The 15,465-nt window shown below is 40.7% G+C and overlaps 1 protein-coding gene across 5 annotated transcripts in view; it reads left to right on the forward strand.

Annotated features, from left to right (window-relative positions):
- ZDHHC20 (zinc finger DHHC-type palmitoyltransferase 20) overlaps nucleotides 1-15,465 on the forward strand; it is a 53,345-nt gene that overhangs the window by 33,503 nt on the left and 4,377 nt on the right. For 2 of the 5 annotated variants that reach the window (XM_031465726.2, XM_031465723.2), the window contains 5 exons: nucleotides 6,158-6,290; nucleotides 8,673-8,799; nucleotides 12,424-12,513; nucleotides 13,883-13,998; nucleotides 15,024-15,101. In XM_031465726.2, the coding sequence (XP_031321586.2) occupies nucleotides 6,158-6,290; nucleotides 8,673-8,799; nucleotides 12,424-12,513; nucleotides 13,883-13,998; nucleotides 15,024-15,061 (504 nt within the window). In that variant the 3' untranslated portion in view covers nucleotides 15,062-15,101. Of the gene's footprint in view, nucleotides 1-6,157; nucleotides 6,291-8,672; nucleotides 8,800-12,423; nucleotides 13,538-13,882; nucleotides 13,999-15,023; nucleotides 15,102-15,465 lie in introns of all 5 variants that reach the window. The other 3 variants (XR_004141047.2, XR_010383714.1, XM_031465725.2) reach the window with 3 other exon arrangements.

The raw sequence follows: 15,465 nt of genomic DNA on the forward strand, positions 1-15,465 counted from the left end.
GAATACACATTCTTCTTAAGTGCACACATAACATTCTCCAGGATAAGTCGCATATTTTATAAGTTTAAGAATATTGAAATCATAGCAAGCATCTCTTCTAACCACAGTGGTATGAAACTAGAAATCAGTTTCAAGAAGAAAACTGGAGGGTCCACAAATACGTTTAGATTGAGCAACACACGACTAACCAACCAATGGATCAAAGAAGGAACCAAAAAAATATCTTGAGACAGATGAAAATGGAAATCCAACATCCCAAAACTTACAGGATGCAGCAAAAGCAAGTTGTAACAGGGAAGCTCATAGCAATGAACTCCTGTGTTAAGAAATAAGAAAGCTCTCAAATAACCTAACGTTGCGCCTCAAGAAACTAGAGAAAGAACGAACGACGCTCAGAGTTTGTAGAAGACTCAGATAAAAGCAGGAATGAAAGGGGAGACGTTGCAGCTGATAAGTACGAAGGATCAAGGAGACTGCCGTGAGCAGTCATACGCCGGAATACTGGACAGCTTAGAAGAAATGGATAAATTCCTAGAAACATACAACCTGCCAAGACTGCATCATGAAGAAATGGAAAATCTGAACAGACTGATTAATACTCAGGAGATTGAATCAGCAATCAAAAGCCTCCCAAGAAACAAAAGTCCAGGACCAGGTGGCTTCACAGGTAGAGGGAACACCTGTCCTTCCCAGACTCTTCCGAAAAATAGAAGAAGGAACACTTCCAGGCTTATTTTATAAGGCCAGCATTACCCTCATACCAAAACCAGACAGGGTCACTGCAAGAAAAGAAAATTACAGGTCAGTATCCCTGATGAACATAGATTAAAAAATCCTCAACAAACTATTAGCAAACCAAATTCAAGACTACCTTAGAAGAATCCCATCCCACAGTTGAGTGGGATTTGTTCCAGGGAACGCAAGGTGGTCTGGCATCCGGACGTCAGTCAGTGACAGCCCCTGTTAACAGATCGAAGGGCGAGATGACGTGAGCGTCTCAATAGACTCAGAAGCAGCGTTTGAAAAAATTCAACATCCCTTTATGGTAAAAACTGTCAGCAAAGTGGGCACAGAGGGAATGTGCCTCATCTTTAAAGAGGCCATATTTAACAAGCCTACAACTGACGTACTCACTGGTTAAAAGCAGAAGACTTTCCCCTGATAGCAGGACGAGACAGGGATGCCCTCTCCTGCCACGTGTATTCAACAGAGAATTGAAAGTGTTGGCCAGAGCAGTTAGGCAAGAAAAAGAAATAGAATGCATTTGGATAGGAAAGGAAGAAATGAAACTGTCTCTATCTGCAGATGATGTATTACATATAGAAAATCCTGAAAACTTAAAAAAAAACTGTTAGAACTAACAAACTCCGTAAAGTTGCAATATACAAAATCAGTATATAAAAATCAGTTGCAAGATACAATAAACCTCCTAGAGGAAAACATAGGCAAAACATTATCTGACATACATCTCAAAAATTTTCTCCTAGAAGAAATAAAAGCAAGAATAAACAAATGGGACCTAATGAAACTTACAAGCTTCTGCACAGCAAAGGAAACCAGAAGTAAAACAAAAAGAAAACCTACAGAATGGGAGAAAATTTTTGCAAGTGAAACTGACAAAGGCTTGATCTCCAGAATATATAAGCAGCTCATACGACTCAATAAGAAAAAAATAAACAACCCAATCCAAAAATGGGCAGAAGACCTAAACAAGCAATTCTCCAAGGAAGACATACAAATGATCAAAAAGCACATGAAAAAATGCTCAATATCACTAATTATCAGAGAAATGCAAATCAAAACTACAATGAGGTATCACCTCACACCAGTCAGAATGGCCATCATTCAAAAAATCCACAAATGACAAATGCTGGAGAGGCTGTGGAGAAAAGGGAACCCTCCTACACTGCTGGTGGGAATGCAGTTTGGTGCAGCCACTATGGAAAACAGTGTGGAGATTCCTCAAAAGACTAGGAATAGACTTACCATATGACCCAGGAATCCCACTCCTGGGCTTGTATCCAGAAGGAACCCTACTTCAGGATGACACCTGCACCCCAGTGTTCATAGCAGCACTATTTACAATAGCCAAAACATGGAAACAGCCTAAATGTCCATCAACAGGTGACTGGATAAAGAAGAGGTGGTATATTTATACAATGGAATACTACTCAGCCATAAAAACCGACAACATAATGCCATTTGCAGCAACATGGATGCTCCTGGAGAATGTCATTCTAAGTGAAGTAAGCCAGAAAGAGAAAGAAAAATACCATATGAAATCGCTCATATGTGGAATCTAAAAAACAAAAACAAAAACAAACAAACAAACAAAAACAAAGCGTAAATACAGGACAGAAATAGACTCACAGACAGAGAATACAGACTTGTGGTTACCAGGGGGGTGGAGGGTGGGAAGGGATAGACTGGGATTTCAGAATTGTAGAATAGATAAACAAGATTACACTGTATAGCACAGGGAAATATACACAAAATGTTATGATAACTCACAGAGGAAAAAATGTGACAATGAGTGTGTATATGTCCATGAATGACTGAAAAATTGTGCTGAACACTGGAATTTGACACAACATTGTAAAATGATTATAAATCAATAAAAAAAATGTTAAAAAAAAAATAAAAATCAGTTGCATTTCTCTACACTAAAAAGATTATCAGAAAGAGAAATTAAGAAAACAGTCACATTTACTATTGCATCAAAGAGAATAAAATACTTAGGAATAACTTTAATCAAAGAGATGAGTCTTTACACTGAAAACTAAGACACTGATGACAGCAATTGAGGAAGATACAAATAAATGGAAAAATAAACTGTGTTCATGGATTGGAAGAACTATTATTGTAAAATTCCATACTACCCAAGTAATCTACAGGTTTATCACACCTCGTCAAATTATGATGCCATTTTTCACAGTAATAGAACAATTCTACAATTTGTATGGCACCACAAAAGACCCCAAACAACCAAAGCAGTCTTGAAAAAGAAGAACAAAGCTAGAGACATCACAATTCCTGATTTCAAATTATATTACACAGTAGTGGTAATCAAAACAGTGTATTTTATTGGCATAAGAACAGACATGGATCAATGGAACAGAAATCAAAGGAGCCCAGAAATCAACCCGTGCGTAAATGGTCTATTAATTTATGACCAAGAAGTCAAGAATATACGAGAGGATATGACAGTCTCTTCAGTAGATGGCGTTGGGAAACCTGGACCTTTGTCCTACACCAGAGTCAAAAATCAACTCCAAGTGGATTAAAGACTTGAACATAAGATCTGAAATAAATTTTCTAGAAGAAAATAAAGGTGGTAAGCTCCTTGACTTCAGCCTTGGTGGTAATTTTCTGGATTTGACACCAAATGAAAAGCAACAAAAGCAAAAATAAGCAGCTGAGACTACATCAAGTTGAGAAGCTTCTATACAGCATAGGAAACTCAACATCATAATAAGGCAGCCTACTGAATGGGAGAAGGTATTTGCAAATCACATATCTGGTAAGTAATATCCAAAATATATTAAAAATTCCTACAACTCAATAGCAAAAAAAAAAAAATCAGATTAAAAAATGGTCAGAGAATGTGAATAAACATTTTTCCAGTGAAGACATGCAGACAGCCAACAGGCACGTGGAAGATGCTCAGTATCGCTAGTCATCAGCGAGGTGTAGGTCAGAACCGCAGTGAGGTACCACCTCACACCTGTTGGAATGGCTGTTATCAGAAGACAGCAAGTTTTGGGAAGGATGTGGAGAAAAGGGAGCCCACGTGTATAATTGATCTGAATGTAAATTAGCACATCCACTATGGAAAACAGAATGGGGGGTCCTCAAAACATTAAAATTAGAATTGTGTGATCCAGCAATCCATCCACTTCTGGGCATTTGTCCAAAGGAAATGAAAATACTAACTCAAAAGGCTATCTGCACCACTGTGTTCACTGCAGCATTCTTTACAACAACCATGACATGAAAGCACTCTGGGTTTGACGGTGGGCAAAGAAAGAAACTGTGGTACAAGTATGCAGTGGAATATTATTCCACCATAAGATGAGGAAGTCTTGCCATCTGTGACAACACAGATGGACCTTGAGGGCATTATGCTAAGTGAGTGAAGTCAGAGAGACAAATACTGTATAATCTCACTTATATGTGGAATCTTAAAAAAAAATCATAGCTACTGAGAACATTTTGGTGGTTGTCAGAGATGTGGGTTGGGAGATGGGTGAAGTGGGTGAAGGCGGTCAAAGTAAGTCCCGGGGGTGTAATGTACAACACGATGCTTGCAGTTAAACAAGTATGTTTGAAAGACTCTTAAGATCTTAAATGGTCTCATCACAAGAAAAAAAATGTGACTCTGTAGTGATGGATGTTATGCAGACTTACTGTAGTGATCACTTTGCAGTATGTACACATATGGAATAATTATGTTGAACTCCTGAAACTAATATGTTAGATGAAATTATATCTTACGGTTTTTTTTTTTAAGAGTAACCATGGTAGGCGTCAGCAAGAAGGTAATGGTTGAGCAGAGACTTCAAGTGACTTAGTGGGGATCTGAGAGAAGACTGTTTCAGAGGAAACACCTGAACTTCAGAGTAAAGACCCAAGAGGAGGAGCAGTGTGCAGGAGGCCAGTGGGGCTGGGGCAGACCAGCAGGAGGGTGCCTGAGGGGAGGCTCCGGAGGCGGGCCGAGTGGAAGGGCTTGGAGGGTGTCGCAGGATGGCAGCTGCTCCTCTGAGGAGTGGGGAGCAGCGGGGTAACGGGGTCTGACTCTCCGGGGCAGTGGCAGCACCCATCAGAAGGCTCCTGCAGAGCCAGAGGACGGGCGAGACGGTTAGAGCGGGGTTTTAGAAACTACTCATCAGAAGTTTTTTTAAAAAGCTATTTGCTTAAAGTTTTTTTAATTTTATTCTTTCCTAGATACAAATCTCTGTTATGAAAACTTTGTGGAAAGGTGTATAAAGTGTACCTGAAGTGTGCTTACAGAGCAAAATGTCCTTTTGTGTTTTTGAGAAAGTGTCGTCGTTGACCTTTAGAGAGGCTTAGTGTTCCTTCCAAACGTGAAAGGTTTATTGTAACACTAGTGGGCAGGGTAACCTTGCATAAAAAGTGGTTTCTTAATACGTTGTCTCTATTTGTACAAGCTTTGCCGCAGGAAATCTACAGAGAGTTGTCCAAAGGTAAAATGCGTTATTGCCATGACATTCTTGCCATCTCTTTTGTGACATTTGTAGTGAATGTGTGTAATACTCATTTACTTCACAAGATGGGGAGATAGATATGTTCAGAAGGTATTGTGGTTGCTCTGGAAGAGAAGAGATAAATTACCCAGTGCTAAAAGCCTTCCTCTTAGCTTGTAAACGACATTTCGAGCGAGCCGAGCAGCTCCTGTGCTGTGGAGGCCGTGGGCTGCCTGCCCAGCGTTGTCGTGAGAGCAGGCTCTTCAGGCCGCCTCCTGCTCCTTTTGCTGGGTGCTGACTTCGTCTAGGTTCAGACTGCTTCTGTTGAAATGAATACAGCTGCAGCAGCGGGTAGCAGAGAAGCTCTCTTCACTCACTGATACCTTGTGGCAAACTTACACACCAAAATTGGTTTATTACAAAAAGGCTCCATAGGAGTGGAGCAGGGATTAACAAGGTAGGAATGCCAGGTGCGGAGAGGTCGGCGCGTTCTCGGTGGCGTCCCGAAAATAGAGATTAGGGAGGCCCAAGAGTCACGTTAGCACACTTACTTCCTGGTTGGCAGCATATGTAATTAAGCAAATGTTTTAGCATAGATGGGGAAAAGGCTCACATAGCCTGATGTTGGAGAAAGCTTGAATATATGCGTAAAGTTCAAAAGAAAGATGTTGTGTAGAAAAGGTCATCTTTGTATTTTATTACTGAGAGTACTGCTAAAATTTAAGAGCAGTTTTTAAACGACCCTCCCTGACGTGTTACGTAAGCACGCCCCTTGATAATACCAGTTCTCTGCTTTGGGAATTGTTGCTTTGGGTATATTATCTGATTTATTTAACTACTCTTTTTTTTACTCATCAGTTTTTTGGTGAATTCAACTTTAGGAAGAACCAAATAATAAGAGTGTATTTTAGAGGTTGACTAGCCTCAAAAATAAATCTTTTTTCTTTCCTCAGAATGAACTCTCAGACACACGTGCAAAATTCCATGTCCTTTTCCTTTTCTTTGTGTCCACAATGTTCTTCATCAGCGTGCTGTCACTCCTCGGCTACCACTGCTGGCTCGTTGGAAAAAACAGAACAACAATAGGTAAGAAGGTTAAAATAAACCATAATTATTTAGGAAGATGGCCACAAACGAATTTGAAATCCAGAGAAGAACAGTAGATGATAAAAGTAAAGTAATTCTGTGTTAAAATGAACTGTGACCAGATAGAGACAGCGGCTGTTGAATAAATGTCCAGGTTCATTATTTGGAGAAGGTTGAGTGAGACTGATTTTTATGTATTTTTTTTTAGTAGTGAGTTGTATATAAAAAAAGAACTGACTTTATTTTATAAATTTCAATGAAAGCTGTTTCCTGCATTTATAGTGTCTTTTCAAAATATGAGTCTATGAAAGAGATATAGATGTACATGTTATAAGGAAATTTGTTCTCACATTGCAAAAAAACATTTTAATCCTTAATTACAGCTTATCATTTAGCTAAATCATATTTCTTTCCTTTTTCCCCACATTCGATCACACAGTTTCCTGGCACGTGTTTCATGCCTGAGCTGAAGAATAGTGTTTTTGACATGGTTAATCACTTCCATGTTTGTAACATTTGACAGTGAAATTTACCTGTTGTATCACTCAGATTAGCACTTAGGTCCCTTTTTTTGTTCATTTTGAAAGTGAAAATAAAGGGGAAGAATTCAGTAAGCTACTCAAATAATTGGACACACACTTTAGACAAAGGTGGTATAGCATTGCTCAGACCAAACCTCCGGCATGTGCGCTGCAGCACCCGCCCTACCAGACGTCTGGGTGTTGGTACCGTACCGGACACAAAGCAGGGATTTGTTGCAGTGTTTCTTAAGAATGTTAAAGGCTCCCTGCTGTCTGAAGCCACAAATCTTCCAGAAGAACTGGAAGGGGACATGTTTTAATAAAGAAAGGTGTGGCATTTTAGGGAAACTTAGATACTTGTATGTTTGGATCATTTGCATCTTGTGTCTTACTGAGTCATATAGAATGTGATGGGCTCCTGGGGGAAGGACTGTGTGCCCCTCCTTTCCCAGCTTGCCCTGCTGTGGAGCTCCCCTCCCATTCCCCGCCTTCACCCCTTTTCCACGTGAATAAGTTTCCATTATCAATGTATCCTCTTCACGGAATATCCTGTCATCTCCTTACCTTTAATCAGAGGTGACAAGGCAGGCCTCATGCATCTTGTTCTGAAGACCTCCCACAACAGCTAAACGCTGAGAGATTTCACTTAGAGAAGGAGATTTCTTCTTTCTGAAGTTGATGACTCTAGTGACGGTGGGCCTGTTTTCATCCGGCATCATTCTGTAGGAGCTCTGCAGTGGCCGACTGCTTCCCGTGGGCACGAACATCTAATCAGCCACACTCCCCACCAGCCTGCGTCCCTTGTTCCCCGCCCAGACCCTGGCGATGTCTGAGAGAGGAGTCCTTCCTAGGAGACACGTTGTTCTCTTAAAAACAAGCATTTTCAAACTTTTTTTTGCCAGTGACTACAGTAGGAGATGCATCATTTTATATCACCTAGTGTATGCACACGTACTTATAAAATTGTATAAAATAAGCAAAATTTTCATAAAACATCATTAATGCCTACGGTGTCCAATGTACTCTTGTATTTTGTTCTAGTTTTTTTAAAAGAAATGTTGGTTGTAGACCACTGATTGATTTCACAGCCTATAAGGGTATCTTAGCCCACACTTTGAAAACCAGTGCCCTGACGCACCCACGCCGTCCATGCCGGCCTTGCTGGGCCTCCACTGCTGCTTCCAGCTGTTTGTTCTTCTGTCCCTCCCTCGAAACTGTCCCCTCCCTGCCTTGAGCTCATGCCTCACGTTAGCGTTCGGCGTGCGGACCACCGCCGCGGTCCCAGACGGGCCACCTGGTGATCCTGCACCCTTCTCCCAGCCGTTCCTTTCCCCTGCGGCCTCGGTTCTCACCCCTCCCATTCTAGCTTCTGCGTGAACGACTGGCAGCCCCCAGCGGCCCCTCTCATGACGCAGGCACCCCGGCGTCTCGCCCCCGAAGCCATTGTCGTGGCTGCAGGTGTAGAGCCTCAGCCTCACCTCGGCCCTCAGCTCCACTTGGCAGCAATGTCATGTGTTTCATCGTTCTCCCTAATTTCCTTACCTATGCTGTGAACCCTTCACAAGTAAATTCTTACCTTTAAAAAAAAAGATGTATTGAACACCCTTCAGTAGATTTTCAGTAGTATTACATAATGTTTTTGACCTTTTTATTTTGTAAGGGTGATGAAATATTCAGAGGTTATATTTTTACCTGAATAATTTTCAGAAATTTATTTTTAAGTGTTACAAACATAGTATTTATTTTAAATTATATTTATGGCTTTTTATATCAAAGATACAAAGCAAGAAAATTGATACTATCCTCCCCTCCTATAATTTCCAAATAGATTAACCCTTTCCTTTTATGATACATGTAACAGAATCGTTCCGTGCGCCCACATTTTCGTACGGATCTGATGGAAGTGGTTTCTCTCTTGGATGCACTAAAAATTGGAGAGAAGTCTTTGGTGATGAAAAGAAATATTGGCTACTTCCAATATTTTCAAGGTAATTCATAAAATGCAGGCCTCAGAAATTAGGGAATCTGTGATAGTTTCTGTCTCTCTTGTTAAAATGTCTTAGGATTCAGAGAATACAGTATATAACGGCAGCCTTAAGAGCCTTGGGAATGAAAACTCGAAATAATTACGCGAAATATTTTATTTTTCATGGTTTCCTTTTTATTAAGGTAAAGGAGAGTTTGGGCATATATTTGAATGGGAATTAGGAGAAAAAGATGATTCATAGAAAATAAGACTCACTCTTTTTCCTTCAAAATGAGAATAAGTTGTTTGAAGTAAAGAATCTATATTTATTAGCCCATATCTTCAAGGATTTCCAATACAGGTTATGTATTCTGTTGTGTCTTAAAATCAAAAAAGACCCAATACTTAGTGCAGCTTTTACCTCAAATCCAAACAAGAACACGTGCTCAAGCTGAGTCATAGTTTCCTTTTCTCCCGAATTGTGGGCTGTCCTAGGCCGTCTTTTATACCAGAATTATTACAGAAAAGGAGACAGTGCTTGAAGTTCAAGTACCGTATTTGTGTTGTAGGGTTTTTTCCTTAACTAACTGTATTGCCTACTATTTTGTCTGAAAGTGATCTATTTTTGTCTTCATTTTTGAAAGACATTTTTCTGTAGCATAGAATTCTAGATGTTGCTTACATTTTTTCTGATGAGAAGTTTGTGGTCATCTTTTTATAATATCTTTTTCCTCTGGCTGCTGTGAAGACGTTCTGTTCATCATTGGTTCCATGAAACTTGATTATGCTGTGCCTCGGTGCGGTTTTCTTTGCTTCCTGTGCTTAGGATTCTTGAACTTCTGGGATCTGTGATTTTTTAACTTGCATCAGATTTGGAAGATACTTTAACTACTGTTTCTTCACGTGTTCTTCTGCCATCCCCTGCCTCTCATTACTGCAGGAGCTCCACCTGCACATCTGTGACTCTGCTGGAGGGTCTGCCTGGCTCACCAGGGGCCTGTCCATCACTTTGTTCACTCTTCCGCATTTCCTTTGGGTGGGTCTTCAAGTGCATCTGTCTCTCCAGTGCACTTTATCTGTATGAAGCTTTCCTCTCTGGTTGGAACACAGACTGTTTTTTTGTTTTAAGGTTATTTTCTCTAAATGGAAATTTCAGTATTGGCAGGTGTTTGTGTGTGTGTGTGTGTGTGTGTTTTATTCCCTTCTTTAAAGATGTTGCTGCATTATCTTCTGTCTTGTGTTGTTTGTGACAAGGAATCAGTTTTGTTCCTCTGTTTGTACAGGCATGCCTCGGTGACATTGCAGGGTTGGTTCCAGGCCACCACAATGAAGCAAGTATTGCAATAAAGGGGATCACACGATTTTTTTGATTTCCCAGCTATATATAAAAGTTATGTTTACACTAACTGTAGACTGTTAGGTGTTCAATAGCATTATGTCTAAAAAAACAATTTACATACCTTAATTTAAAAATGCTTTATTGCTAAAAAATGCCATTCATCGTCTGAACCTTCAGCAAGTCATAATCTTTTTGCTGGTGGAGGGCTTAAAATATTGCGAGAATTACCAAAATGCAACCCAGACAGGAAGTGAGCAAATGCTGTAGGAAAAATGGCCCCAATAGACTTGCTCAATGTAGGGTTGCCACAGGTCTTTAACTTGTAAAAACAACAGTATCTGCGAAGCGCAGCAAAATGAAACATGGTACATCGAGGTCTGCCTGTCAGTTCTGTGACTTTTTCCCCTGTAACTACTTTTGAGATTCTATCTTTATCACTGGTTTTGAGTAGTTTGATAGTAATTTTCCATGGTGTGGGTTTCCTTGTGTTTATCCTCTCTGGAGCTCGTTAGGCTTCTTGGATCTATGAATTTATAGTTTTCATCAAATTTGAATAATTTTGAAATAATTTTCCGTCTTTTTCTGCCTGCTCCCCTCTTCCTGTGCCCTCGGGTCCTTGTAAATACTCATTGTGACCCAGAGGTCACTGCTGCTGCCCCTCCCTGCCCCCACCCCGACTGTTTTCTCTCTTTGCTTCAAGTTGGATAGTCTCTCTCGTTATGTCTGTAAGTTCACTAATCTTTTTTTCTGTACCATCTAGTCTACTGTTAGGCTCATCCAATGAAATTTTATTTCAGATATTATATTTTTCAGCTCTAGAAGTTCAATTTGGTTCTTTTTTTACATGTTACATTTCTCTTTTCATTATATCCACTTTTTCCTGTTAATTCATGGACATATTTATAGTCACTATTTTAAAGTCTTTGTTTCAGGTTTTCACGGTCATTTCTAAATCGTTTCTATTGACTTTTTCTCTTAGTTGTGAGCACATTTTCCTGCTACTTTTTCTGCTGATAGTAATTTTTGATTGGATGGATGGCGGACGTTTTGAATTCTGAGTATTTAAATTTTATTGTCTCCCTCTAGGGAATGTTGAGTTTTGTTTTGGCAGACAGTTAAGTTGCTCGTGTTCCAGCTTGGTCCTCTTGAGGCTTGAAGATTCGTTAGGTTGGGTATAAAGAAGCAGTTTAACTCCACAACAGAGGGGAGAGCCTAGTGGGGTCTCTACAAACGCTAGTGTCCCATGTCTCTACTTGAATGGCCTTCAGTGCTCTGTGAGCTGGGAATCCTTCCCGTCTACTTTCCCAGATTCACATGTTTGGCCGAGTGTTCATCCGGTGACTCCGGGAAAGCCCTGTGCAGGTGTCTGCACTTCCCTCTCTTCCCAGCTCTGTCCGACAGAGTCAGGCATCTTCAGTTTCTCGAGACCCCCGTCTCTGCCCCTCAGCTCAGTGGGACTGCCTTACTCTGCGCCTTTCCCCTCCTGGTGCTCAGGTTCTGCAGAAGCTGGGACTCCTTGTCAGTGCCTCGTCTTTCAGACACCACGGTTCTGTACTGCCTGTTTTGAAGACAGTTGTGCAACAGGAGGCCAGTCCATCTTGGCTGGAAGTGGAAGTCCCTGTTGCACACGATTTTGATGCGTTTAGAATGTGGCAGTAAGGCATAGCTGTACTTCCTTTAGGTTGTAAACTCTTTGAGGGCAGAGATTTTCTCTTCTTTTGTTCACTTGCTGTGTCCCTAGCACTTAAAATGGTGCCCGAGTGGGGAGAGTACAGCTCAAGTGCTAGAGCACACGCTCAGCCTACACACGACCCTGCGTCTGGCCCCCGGTCCCTCCTCTGAATAACTAACCTGACACCTCCCCCCTCAAAAAAGTGGTACTTGAAACATCATATGCATTCAGTAAATATTTGTTTAATAAATTTTGTTGAATGAATAAATAGGTGAAACTTATATCATGAATTTCAGTTCAAACCTTGATGATGTCTTAAATGATTGTGATAAGCAAGTCAGCTACCCAAATATTTGAACATGTATGTTTGAGGTATCATAGCTTTAATAGGCACCGTAACCTCAACAGTCATGTAAAGTATGTTTTTAAATATTTGTAAATTATTGAAGAAAAAAGCTCATTTCTTCAGTGGAGGCTGATAACCTTCTAAATTAGAAATCTTTGGACTTATACTCTGAAATGACTAGTTATGATAATTTCTTTATACTATGCCTCTGAAAAACAAGTGTTAAATTTGACCATTTTGCTCTAACTTAATATAATTTAAACTATCACCAGTATTTTTCATTGTACAGTCCGGGTGATGGCTGCAGTTTCCCGACTCGCCTGGTGGGGACGGATCCAGAACAATCTTCTGTTTCAAACCAAAGTGAATATGCCAGAAGGTGTGCTTCTTGTCGTTTCTTTTTTCAGAGTTCACGATAAAGCAAACCATGTGTGTCATACAAAGATGAACACGGTGTGATGAAGCAAGCCAGTGTAGACAGGGAGAGAAATTATAGAGAGTTTTTAACTGAGGATTATTCTGTGCATACACCTGATGTGCTTCAGATAATCATATTTTTATCATCCAAACCGAAACAGTTTTGCGAGTTAGGAAGTGAGTGCTGTGCGTAGTTGAGCCAGGGCAGTCACGTGACACTGCCCGCGTCCGAGCACGAAGCACAGCTTCCCTCCTTGTGCTGCGTCTCCCCTGAAACTGAAACCCTCTTGCAAGGTTGGACTATGTTGCTTTGTATCAGTTAGTTTTCAAAGAAGTTAGTCGCTGTACTGTTTATTTGATAAACAGATTTTAACTGTAGTGTGAAAATAATATTAGTGAGGATTCAAATGTACAAATGCAGAGTTTTTTCTTACTCATCTTAGAGGATATTTTCTCAGGGTCTGTATGGTAAGCAGACAGGTTTACAAGTTCAGAGAAATAGTTTCTTTTAAATGAGATTGTAAAGAAGATAGATACCCTTCTGTCAAAGTGAAACCCTTGAAACTTAATTACTCCAGAAATAAGTTGTGGGGGAGGAGGGATTAAAACTTCCAAGTTAGCAGATGAGTTTCAGGAGCGCGTAGGCCTTCAAGCCTAGAGCCTAAGGCCTTCTGGGACCTCCGAGCGCTGACGTCTGCTGTAGGTCTGAGCAGTTAGCGTCCAGCTCTGTAAGGGGAGAGCGGTCGTGCTGCCTCCGGGGTGGCTGTGCAGGTTGCGGTAATGTGTAGAAAGCACCCAGCTCCGTGTCCAGCCCGGAGCAGGCACCCAACGAATAGTAGCTCCCTTTCCTTCTTCTTCTGCCCTCTGTTCCCTCCCTCCCTGGACCTCTTAGCTAGAAAAATAAGTCTACGCTGAATCACTGAATCATTTTTTCCCCTTAGATCTATACTGCAGAGGTAGAAAGCAGAAAACTTGGGAAATGACAGGTAACTTTTGTCCCGGCCACAGACACAGACCCTCACCTGTCCTTGTGCTGCTTTATGGCTCGTGGTTAACATGGTAAAAATGTCTCAGACTGGCCCCTGCAGCCTCTTCCTTTTGTCTGATTGTTTTCACTGGCAGTGCTGAGTACAGATTCTTGGGTCTAGAGAGCCATTTAGTGGGGGGTTGGGGGCATTTTTTTCTTTTGAAGACGGAGTTTTTTTGGAGTGCTGAGATCTCATGAGTTGCCCTCATATATTAGGAGAAGGAATACTAATTTGCTGCTTATTAATTAAGTACCCTTAATTGAGCATTAAACTGTTTACTAAATTATTTGCTCCTCTTTTCAGTATTGGCTCAAATCAGCCCTTTCCTACTAAACCGCTTAGTGAATCAAAAAACCGCTTGTTGGACAGTGAATCTCAGTGGATAGAGAATGGACCTGAAGCAGGTGCTGTTGGATCAGGTGAGACTTACCATCTGAAAACATGGCTTCATCTGGCTAAAATGAAAGAGTTAATAAATGTGGAAAAATCAAAACATGTAATGTGATATTTTGAAATACTAAAATATGTGAAACTTTTAAATAAAATATCTTGAACACAGGGTGCTAGTGTCCACAGTGGCCTCTCTGGAGGCGGGGGTTGAGCGGGCTGTGGTGGCTGCCCCATGCGCGCTGTGCATGGCGGGGCCGCTGTTGCTGTTCCCCAGCCATGGATTTTGTCACCTCAGATGTAGAGGGTTCTTTGGCATAATATTCTTAAAGGTCATAGCTTTTGCTTATTTGAAAATAATTTTGAAATGCATTGTCCTCTTTGGCTGTCTTGTCTTAGTATAAAAAAGAGTGCACTGAATATATTTTAACCTTTTCTTGATGACTTAATCATTTGATGAATTATGGATACATTATAGAACAATTGATAAGATAGCAGTGGGCTTTTCAATCAGACCTGGGTTTATAATCTAGCGTGGTCATTTACCAGCATTATAGCCTAAAATATATCCGTGGTTCTTAATAACAGTAGTAATAATGTTCTTCTTGCACTGTAGGAAAATGGTTTGGACATTCAGATCAATTTATACTAACTGAAGGAAATACCCTAAAGCTTGAAAACTTGCTGTCAGACTTTCTGATTTGTCGCTGTGGTTGGTTTGGCTTTCAGCAGCATTTCAGTTCTTCTGTTAGCATCGTGAGGACCTTCGTTAGGCTTGGTAGACCTTCTGTGTGAGGTCACAGGAAACGTTTGTTTTGTGGACTTTCAGTCAGTGCTGCTGAGCATCCTCAGGGCCAGCGGACGTGTTTACAAGGATAAGATAAAAGCAGACCTTCAGATCTTAGCACTTCTGTTCTTCCAGGTGACAGACGGTTGGCACCAGAAGCCTATTTAGTGCTTACATAAGACTTGCTTTTACTGTAATCATCAATTTTACCATTTGGCCAGAAACTGAATACTTCTTTTTGTCATGTCATATATAATTATGTGCTTACAGGGACAAATAACCATGTTACAGTGGCAATAGAAAATTGAGTTCCACTTGTTCATAACTAACCAATTGAATAAGAGCAAGGTAAGACAGTATAAAGGTAATTTCCTTGAACAAATGCAGTTTATTTGCGTGTTATAATCTCAAAACGATTTGCAATTCGCTCTTTTTTTTTTTTTTTTAAACTCTTTCCATTGTGTCTGCAGTCAGGTAGGTCAGGAAAGACTGGAAGGTGACGTCTGCCTAAATCCCGTTTCTCTTAGGCTCCTGCGCAGTCTCAGTGAGTGTTGCTAGACTAATTGAAGAAACTAATGCAAGTTGTTTAGGATTGGTAGGTGGACAGCTAACCTTCTCAGTAAATGGCACCTTATGAATTAGTTTAAGGGGGGAAAAAAGCTGACCTTTGCCCACTACTGAAGAAATCTGACCCAGAGAAGAGTGACTAAGA

This window comes from Camelus dromedarius, chromosome 13 (genome assembly GCF_036321535.1).
Source record: "Camelus dromedarius isolate mCamDro1 chromosome 13, mCamDro1.pat, whole genome shotgun sequence".
NCBI lineage: Eukaryota > Metazoa > Chordata > Mammalia > Artiodactyla > Camelidae > Camelus > Camelus dromedarius.